Genomic DNA, 11014 nt, shown 5'->3' with positions numbered 1-11014 from the left:
TAACACACACAAACGAACTCACTAACACACACACACGAACTCACTAACACACACGAACTCACTAACACACACACGAACTCACTAACACACACACACGAACTCAGTAACACACACACACGAACTCAGTAACACACACACGAACTCACTAACACACACACACGAACTCACTAACACACACACACGAACTCAGTAACACACACACGAACTCAGTAACACACACACGAACTCAGTAACACACACACACGAACTCACTAACACACACACACGAACTCAGTAACACACACACACACACACACGAACTCAGTAACACACACACACGAACTCACTAACACACACACGAACTCAGTAACACACACACACACACGAACTCACTAACACACACACGAACTCAGTAACACACACACACACGAACTCACTAACACACACACGAACTCAGTAACACACACACACACGAACTCACTAACACACACACGAACTCAGTAACACACACACACGAACTCAGTAACACACACACACGAACTCACTAACACACACACACGAACTCAGTAACACACACACACACGAACTCAGTAACACACACACGAACTCACTAACACACACACGAACTCAGTAACACACACACGAACTCACTAACACACACACGAACTCAGTAACACACACACACGAACTCACTAACACACACACACACACACGAACTCACTAACACACACACGAACTCAGTAACACACACACGAACTCACTAACACACACACACACACGAACTCAGTAACACACACACACGAACTCAGTAACACACACACACGAACTCACTAACACACACACACACGAACTCAGTAACACACACACACACACACACGAACTCACTAACACACACACACGAACTCAGTAACACACACAAACGAACTCACTAACACACACACACGAACTCACTAATACACACGAACTCACTAACACACACACGAACTCACTAACACACACACACGAACTCAGTAACACACACACACGAACTCAGTAACACACACACACGAACTCACTAACACACACACACGAACTCACTAACACACACACACGATCTCAGTAACACACAGACGAACTCAGTAACACACACACACGAACTCAGTAACACACACACATGAACTCAGTAACACACACACGATCTCAGTAACACACACACGCGAACTCACTAACACACACACAAACTCACTAACACACACACACGAACTCACTAACACACACACACGAACTCAGTAACACACACACGAATTCAGTAACACACACACATGAACTCAGGAACACACACGAATTCAGTAACACACACACACGAATTCAGTAACACACGCACGAACTCAGTAACACACACACACGAACTCACTAACACACACACGAACTCAGTAACACACACACGAACTCAGCAACACACACACGAACTCAGTAACACACACACACACGAACTCAGTAACACACACACACGAACTCATTAACACACACACGAACTCAGTAACACACACACACGAACTCACTAACACACACACACACGAATTCAGTAACACACTCACACGAACTCAGTAACACACACACACGAACTCACTAACACACACACGAACTCAGTAACACACACACACGAACTCAGTAACACACACATGAACTCAGTAACACACACACTAACTCAGTAACACACACACACGAACTCAGTAACACACACACACGAACTCAGTAACACACACACATGAACTCAGTAACACACACACGAACTCACTAAAACACACACGCGAACTCACTAAAACACACACACGAACTCACTAACACACACACACGAACTCACTAACACACACACACGGACTCAGTAACACACACACGCACGCCACCCACAAAGTCGCTCACACGTTGCACCTCGGCCATCACACACAGAGATTAGCGCCTAAGCACACTCACGGGATAATGAATGCACACTCAGTGTGACTGTGGACCTATATGCTGATTCGTGTGTGTGTGTCTTTGTGTTTGTCTATGTATACTTATGTATATGTCCCTGTGTGTCTATGCACATGCACAACTTTGTGTCTGGCTATGTCTCTCTCTCTGTCTATGTGTGTGCGTCTGTGTGTCTCGCAGTCTGTCTCTGTGTTGGTGTGTCTTTGTGGGTCTGCATGCCTCCATCTCTCGATGTCTGTCCGCATCTCTGTCGGTGAGTGTGTGTCCCTCTCTGTTCTCGTGTGTGTGTGTCTTTCCCTGTCTCTCCATGTTTTGCCTCGTCCTCTACGTGTGTTCGTCTCTCTCGACGTCCCTTTTTTTACGTCCATCTCCGTGATGACTGCACGTGCGTCACAATCTCCCCGTCTTTGTCTCGCCACCGTCTCTCAGATGACGAGAAAGACAACGGCCGCGCCTCCAAGCCACACTCCACTCCCGCCACCCTGCAGTGGTGAGTACCTCCGTATTGTTAAAAAAAACACAAATACTAAACGGGACGGGGAAAGAATAGGAACAATGGAGATCACAAATAGTGACACCCCCACCCCCCCCCCCCCCGCGAATTCGGATCGATTTGATCGCTTCGTGAAGGCGCGACTCCGCTATCTGGCTGCGCCATGCCGAAGAGGCCGATCTTGACATCGTTGGTGACCACAAGTCCACTCGGCTCCACATCCGCCCGAACCGCGTCAGCTCCGTCTCTTCTCCCCCAGCCCGTGCCGCGCCCGTTTGTCCCCCTCTTGTCAGGCCATGCGGTGGCTGGCCCAGCCAACGCAGCCCACACTACAAAGACAAATGCAAAGACAACCCCCCACCCCCCACCCCGTATCGCCTTAACGGACTGTTGGGGCAAGTGCTGTTAGCGAGCGCTCCGCAGGAAGAAAAAAAAACACGAAGAAACCGGCGAACCCAGGTGGGTAGAAAGAGGCAAAGCGATTGACCGGTTCCGAAGAATGGCAATTAAGGGGATGGGTGTCAGCGGTGGCCAGGAGGGGTCACGGTGGGCGACGGGGGGGTTTACGCGGGCGTGCGGATGACGAGTAGGGGGTGGGGGGAGCAAGGTGACTAGTCGGTAGGAAGAGGTGAGGAAGTAGGGCTGTAGAAGAGAGGGGGGGCGGGAATCATTGACCAGGTCCGGATTACCCTCTATCTCGTCTCGCCACGCTCCCGCAGCAGACGAGAGAGCACCTCGCCATCCAATTAGCGCCTCTCGCCACCAGCCAACCCGACTTCCGAAGGGGAGATCGATGCATGGGTGGCTGGCAGGTGGCTGGCTCAAGGAGTTAAGAGGCCCAGAAGGGAGTAAGGGGAGTAGGAGGAGCATGATGGAGGGAGGAGGACGGAGGGAGATGGAGCCACTTGGCCTATTGCGAAGGGGCGATTGTTTTGCCGGGGTCTCATTAGTCGCGGCGGGGTGAATGCTGAGGACTCTCAGAGGCACCGCGGCGTTTTAGTGTCAGGAATGACGCCCCCCACCCCACCAAGCACCCCACCCCAACCCCGATGGTGTTGTGGTGTTGTCCCCTGGAAGCACGCGCCGCCCACGGACGCTTCGCCAAAACCCAGAACCGCTCCCTCCTCCGCTCCCTCCACCCCCACCCCGCACAGCTATCTCTCTCTCTCCTGTGTGCGCGCTTTGTCGCTCGCTCGGTTTAAAACAAAATCCATGCGTGCCTGGTGATGAGGTTTGTCCTTTTTTTATTTTGGGTGGGGCAGGTAATTGTTGTTTGTTTGTTGTTGTTGTTTAGGGTAGGGGTAATGGTGGTCGAGTAATTTGTCGGGTGTTGGCGGTCGTGGGGAGCGGTAGTGTAGCGGTCAGCGCTGCGCTACGAATCCCGAATCCGCCGACCCGAGTTCGATTCCCGCTCCCGGCCAACACCAACGACGATTACCTGAACCGGTCATTGGGTCTCCTCTAGGTCGACAGCACAACTGGGGAGACAAAGGCGGCCGGGCGTGGTGTTGGCCACCCACCCCCTCGTGTGCCGTTCCGGCCTTCATAGGTGCTACTCGCTGACAGCACTTGCCCCAACAGTCTGCACACGAGGGGGTGCGTTTGGCGGTGGTGGACCGTGGTGGTGGTGGTGGTGGTGTTGTGAAAGTGAATCGCAAGGTGCACCTAGCCTGGAACAAGCGCCCCAAATCGTGGCAAGAGTGCCCCCACGGTACACGAGGGGGTGTGGGGGTAGCCAACATTACGCCTGGCCGGCTTTCACTCCCCAGTCCCGATGTTTATTACACACCGCACCAGGTACTCATTTGAGGCCGAGTCTACCTCGGGGAGGGCCCAGGACCGGTTCAGATAATCGTCACCGGTGTTGGCCGTGAGCGGGGATCGAATTGCGGGCGGCCGGGTTCTTAGCGCTAACCACGACACTACCGCTCCCCACATACAAAGACACCCCGTATAGCCTCAACAGACTGCTGTTGGGCAAGATCTGTTAGCGAGCAGTACATATGAAGGCCGGTACGGCACACAACGGGATGGGTGGCCAATACCACGCCCGACCGCCTTTGTCTCCCCAGTGGCGATGTTTACACACCGCATCGGGTACACATTTGAGACTGAGTCGACCTAGGGGAGGCCCAGGAATCGAACTTGGGACGCCGCGTCCGTAGCGCTGCGCGATAACGCTACCGCTCCTCACACCACGCACAAAGACAAAGATCCCCCGTATAGCCTCAACAGACCGTTGGGGCAAGTGCTGTTTGCGAGCAGCACCGATGAAGGCCGGAACAGCACACGAGAGGGAGCATTGCTTGCCAACACCACGTCACACACACAGAGACACACACACACACAAAGACACACAGAGCCACACACACAGAGACACACAGACAGACAGACAGACACACACGTCGAGACAGAGACACACAGACACACAATGACGTGGCGTGAATGAATGGGTGGCTGTTGATGAGGACCGGTGGCCGCCTGCATCGTTCGCATAGCTTTCTGCGCTCTTCTTCCACCGCGCAGATGACTAACGCGCCCCCCCCCCCCCCCTGCGCCTCGTCCCCTTCCTTCGTCGCCCTTTTGTTGTGAGCACGTAACGAGCTTAATTGGAGGATGCCAATTAAATGAGCGTGGCGGGCTCTTTATTTTTTAACCCCCCTCCAATCCGAGGGGGTCACGTGACTCACCCAGGGCTCACCCCCAACTCGGGAGGGAAGCTCGCATCGCACGGCGGCTGCGTTCATAGGTGCCCGCCAACAGCACCTGCCCCAACAGTCTGTCAAAAGGCTATACGGGGGATCTTTGTCTTTATATATATGTGTGTGTGTATCTGTGTGGGAGTTGGCACAGTAGGGGGGTACAAGCTGGTGGTGCACCTACCGGTCATCTCAGTCAGCCGACCCGTGGCACCTCCTGGGTCTGTCCCGAGACCTCCTCCTGCACCTAGCCTGGCACAGTAGGGAGTACACAGCTGGTGGTGCACCTACCGGTCATCTAAGTCAGCCGACCCATGGCACCTGCTGGGTCTGTCCCGAGACCTGCTGCCAGCAGCGGAGCCTTCGACACTTCAAGCGGCCTCAAAGTGCACCTAGCCTGGCACAGGCGACCCGGTGACGTCACCGTCACTTAGTCGCTAATGGCGGCTATTGGATTTGTATTGAGAAGCGATCGTGGTGTGGTGCGTAGCGCAATGCGCACCGCGACCTTCACGTCTACCTGGGGGTTCGATTCCCGGTCACGGCTAACGTCAGTGGCGGGAGCACTATGCGTCTCTGTAGCTTGCGCGGTAGGTGAGTGCCACAGAACCGGGAAGACAAAGGCGGTGGTGCGTGCCACACTGCCTCCTTGCACGCCATTCGGAGTTGCTCGATATTTTTGAATACTGACCAGGGTGGTGAAGTATAGTCAAACACCGCACCCCCCGCCCCCCCCCCCCCCGCCATGACCGACACGGCATCGTGAGGTTTTCATCCAGCAGTGGATTGGCAGGCGCAGCCCTGCAATTTTGTTGCTCACGCTCCTGCTGGCGGATGGGCCTTCACGATAGAGGGCATTTTGGCCTACTCTTCCACGTCGGTCAGACGTCTCGGAAGAAATGAGAGTAGCCGCACGTTACCCCGGCCCCGGGCAAACCTGCCCATTGACTAACTCGCTCACGAAAAGGGTCTGGCAATTATTTTCCTGTTTGTGTAATTGTTATGAATATTCATCATCAAGGTTTTTTTTTTGGGTTGGATCGCGTAAGTATAAATGTGCCGTAACCCTCCACCACCCGACACGCCCACCGTTGTGTTGGAGAGTGGATTCACTCTGGGAGTAGATTTCCTCTCCGTCAAACCGGTGGTCAGATATCCCTTTTAAATGATGTTGGGGTGTTGTTATCGACACACGTATCGGCCGCTGAACTCTCTCCCCACGCACACTTCTGCAGGGAAATATTCGTCTCTTTAATTCTCAAAATTGCAATTTTTGCCTAAAACATAATATTATTTAGGTGCTGTGCGGTCATTGACGACAGGTCTAAGACCGTAAAACTCACGGCAAATGAGAATCAGGTTTAATCGCCAATGAGTCTATGCAAGAAGTCTATCTGGTCGCTTTGTATCAATACGGGTTTCTACGACGGCATTGTTGGCGACCGGGCTGAGACCATCAACTCTCTGCACTTGAGAACCCGGTCTCATCAGCACGGTTGAGCGGCCGCTGCGAAGATTCGAACCCAGGCTCCCAGCGGCGACGACTCTGCGTTTCTCTGACCCTGGGGACCCACCTGGCCACTTCAGAGCAAAGGGAGAGTGTGTGTGTGTGTGTGTGCACTTGAGCCCACCCATCGTTCACACCCCCCCCCTCGCTCCCTTCGCGTCCCCCACGAATTAATTCTCGTAAGAAGGCTACGATGCCTGGCCACTCACCCCCACGGCACGTGTTCAGACCTTTACAATTCGCTGCTTACAATTAGCCAACGGGCACGGCGCGATTCATTGATGTCTCAATTTGTGCATCTCGTGAACATAAGCAAGCATATAGGGTTGGTTTTGGTTTAGATTTTTTTTTCTAAACAAAGTTTCTGAGCAAAGGCCCCTGAATGGAAAGCGGCCAGCAACAAGCAGCAAAGTTGTGCTAAATAAACGTGAACACGTGTTTTTATTTTTTTTATGTTGATGAACAGGGTTATTATACGAGCTTGGGGAAAGCGAGGAAATCAGGGAATTACAACGTGGATGTGCGTCTGTGTGGTTGTTTCTGTGTGACGGTGTGGTTATGCGTCTGTGTGGCTGCGTGTCTGTGTGCTGGTGTTTTTATGGGGAGCGGTGGTGTAGCGGTTAGCGCGCTGCGCTACAAAGCTGGCGACCCGAGTTCGATTCCCGCTCACGGCCAACACCGGTGACCATTATCTGTACTGGTCCTGATAAGTACTTGGTGCGATGTGTAAACATCACCCAATGGGCAAAGGCCCCTGAATGGAAAGCGGCCAGCAACAAGCAGCAAAGTTGTGCTCAATAAACGTGAACACGTGTTTTTATTTTTTCATGTCGATGAACAGGGTTATTATACGAGCTTGGGAAAAGCGAGGAAATCAGGGAATTACAACGTGGATGTGCGTCTGTGTGGTTGTTTCTGTGTGACGGTGTGGTTATGCGTCTGTGTGGCTGCGTGTCTGTGTGCTGGTGTTTTTTTATGGGGAGCGGTGGTGTAGCGGTTAGCGCGCTGCGCTACAAAGCTGGCGACCCGAGTTCGATTCCCGCTGACGGCCAACACCGGTGACGATTATCTGAACTGGTCCTGATAAGTACTCGGTGCGATGTGTAAACATCACCCAATGGGCAAAGGCGTGCGGGTGTGGTGCTGGCCACCCCCCCCCTACCTCGTGTGCCGTTCCCACCCTCATAGGGACTGCTCGCATAACAGCACTTGCCCCAACAGTCTACTGAGGCTATACGGTGCGGCGGGGGGGGGGGGGTCTTTGTCTTTGTGCTGTGCCAGGCTGGAGGACAACTATGAGATCGCCGAAGGGGTGTGCATCCCACGCAGCGCACTCTACATGCACTACCTCGACTTCTGCGAGAAGAATGACACGCAGCCCGTCAACGCCGCCAGTTTCGGCAAGGTGGACACATCAGCGTCGTCGACATCATCGTTGTAATTGTGGCCGTCGTCGTCGTTATCGTCATTGTCACCGTCGTCATCGTCGTCATCGTCGTCATCATCGCCGTCGTCGTTGTGACTGTGGCCGTTATCGTCATCGTGGTAATTGTGGCCGTTATCGTCGACGTCATTGTGACTGTCATCATCGTCGTCATGAACGTCATCATCATCGTTGTAATTGTGGCCGTCGTCGTTATCGTCATTGTCACCGTCGTCATCGTCGTCATCATCACCGTCGTCGTTGTGACTGTGGCCGTTATCGTCATCGTGGTAATTGTGGCCGTTATCGTCGACGTCATTGTGACTGTCATCATCGTCGTCGTCATGAACGTCATCATCATCATCGTTGTAATTGTGGCCGTCATCGTTGTTGTCGTCATCAACGTCATCATCGTTGTCATCAACAATGATGTCATCATCCTAATTAAGCCCAATCTCTTCACGATCCACCAACTCTCATCTCTCCATGATCTGCCAACTCTCAATCCCCCCCCCCCCCCCCCACGATCTCTTTTTGCGATCTACCAACCCCGGCCTCAGACCGTCCGGCTGACCGTGAGCGCTTTGCGTGTCCCCTTCACCCCCCCCCCCCCCCCCCCGCAGATCATTCGCCAGCAGTTCCCACAGCTCACCACTCGACGGCTGGGCACGCGGGGACAGTCCAAGTGAGTCGCCGACTCGACTAAATCTCCCCTCGCGTTCTCCTCCTCCTTCCTCTTCTTCTTCTACGCTTGTTAAACACGGCGTGGTCGTCAAGGGGACGTCCATAAATGACGTCACGCACCTAGGGGGGGGTCAGAAATTTGTGACGATGTGTGACGAGGGAGGGGGGGGTTTGAGAAATGTGACGTCACATCAAAATGCGCAACTTTAAATAAATATAGACAACACGTTCTACTTAATTTAATAGACTTTTTAATAAATGTTTGCTCCTACAACATCAGCGCCACATTAAATACGCGCTACAATGACAATAGTTTAAAGCGATTTGAAGCATGTTTTAATTTTAAGGGGGGGGGGGGCAGAGCTTTGTGACGTCATATTTGAGGAAGGGGGGGGTCTGACTTTTTTTGTGACGCCGTGTGACGACGAGGAGGTAGGAGGAGGGGGGGGTCAAAAATCGTCCAAAATCGCGTGACGTCATTTATGGACGGCCCCCAAATGGGAAAAGAACAAAACTAAACTGTTTAACGCGCTGTTCGGGCTTTCGCGACCAATGTCATTCTTGGGTTCAGATCGCGTGAGGATCGGATGTTGTCACGTAAAACAAAACGTGCCAATTTAGTGACTGCTTCGGCACACCGGTGTGCCGGAGGGAGTAAATCCGCAACATTTTACAATTTTTGAACGTCGAGATGACCGGCGAAACATCTGGCCACGACTTATATCCGTGCAGTGTTTGGTGTTTTTTTCCCCCGACATTTCTCACGTTGACACGGGCAGTTGTTTTTGTGTTTTCTTTCGCACTGACTTCTGTTCGCTTCATCGCTGTGCTTAATTTACATTTTTTTTATTCTTGGCGATCCGTGTGTCACTCACTCTCGCAAGCGAGACTCTGGCATCTCGAGTACTCACCCTGATTACACAGAATCAACTTGCAACTCAGAAAGCCCCCCCCCCCCTAACTAAAGATTTGAATCGGAAAGCTTTTCCGAATGCGATCCGGAACGCACACGCGCGCACACACTCACACACAAAGACTCCCTCCCCCCGTGTAGCCTTCACAGACTGTAGGGGCAAGTGCTGTTAGCGAGCACCTATGAAGGCTGGCACGGCACACGAGGGGGTGGGTGGCCAGCACCACGCCCGGCCGCCTTTGTCTACTGAGTGGTGATGTTTACACATCGCACCAGGTAATGCTTTTAGGCTGAGTCGACCCAGGGGAGGCCCAGCACCGGGTCAGATAATCGTCACTGGGTGGGCAGGTTCGTAGCGCAGTGTACTAACCGCTACACTACCGCTCCATACTCGCGTACACACTCACACACGGACTCACTCGCACGCGCACACACTCACGCGCGCAAACTCACTCACACACTCACGCACACAATAACTCACACTTACGTACACGCACACACTCACTCACGCACACACTCACGCATGCACGTACACCCTCACGCACGTACACACACCTACACACTCATGCATTCACGCACGCACTCACTCACGCACGCATTCACTCCACCCACTCACTCACGCACGCACACACGCACACACACGCACTCACTCACGCACGTACACACACGTACACACTCATGCATTCACGTACACACTTACTCACTCACGCACACACACACTCACTCACTCACGCACGCACACACACACGCACTCACGCACGTACACACTCATGCATTCACGCACGCACTCACTCACGCACGCATTCACTCCACCCACTCACTCACGCACGCACACACACGCACTCACTCACGCACGTACACACACTCATGCATTCACGTACACACTCACTCACTCACGCACACACACTCACTCACGCACACACACACACGCACTCACGCACGTACACACTCATGCATTCACGCACGCACTCACTCACGCACGCATTCACTCCACCCACTCACTCACGCACGCACACACACACACACACGCACTCACTCACGCACGTACACACACGTACACACACTCATGCATTCACGTACACACTCACTCACTCACGCACACACACACACTCACTCACGCACGCACACACACACACGGACTCACGCACGTACACACTCATGCATTCACGCACGCACTCACTCACGCACACACTCGCTCACTCACGCACGCACAAACACACACGCATTCACTCACACACGCACTCACGCACGTACACACACGTACACACTCATGCATTCACTCACTCACGCACTCACTCACGCACACACTCACTCACTCACGCACACACACACACACACGCACTCACGCACGTACACACACGTA

At 53.2% G+C, this 11014-nt stretch overlaps 1 protein-coding gene across 3 annotated transcripts in view; it reads left to right on the top strand.

Moving 5' to 3' along the window:
- RFX4 (regulatory factor X4) overlaps nt 1–11014 on the top strand; it is an 86539-nt gene that overhangs the window by 32745 nt on the left and 42780 nt on the right. For all 3 annotated transcript variants that reach the window (XM_076065414.1, XM_032949201.2, XM_076065413.1), the window contains 3 exons: nt 2362–2422; nt 7913–8036; nt 8678–8739. In XM_076065414.1, the coding sequence (XP_075921529.1) occupies nt 7971–8036; nt 8678–8739 (128 nt within the window). In that variant the 5' untranslated portion in view covers nt 2362–2422; nt 7913–7970. The remainder of the gene's footprint in view (nt 1–2361; nt 2423–7912; nt 8037–8677; nt 8740–11014) is intronic.

The sequence above is a fragment of the Petromyzon marinus genome, chromosome 7, assembly GCF_048934315.1.
Source record: "Petromyzon marinus isolate PM22_M1 ecotype Great Lakes invasive population chromosome 7, UKy_Petmar_22M1.pri1.0, whole genome shotgun sequence".
Taxonomy (NCBI): domain Eukaryota; kingdom Metazoa; phylum Chordata; class Hyperoartia; order Petromyzontiformes; family Petromyzontidae; genus Petromyzon; species Petromyzon marinus.
The sequence above is the reverse complement of the archived record's forward strand: the minus strand, read 5'-3'. Positions and strand labels throughout refer to the sequence as shown.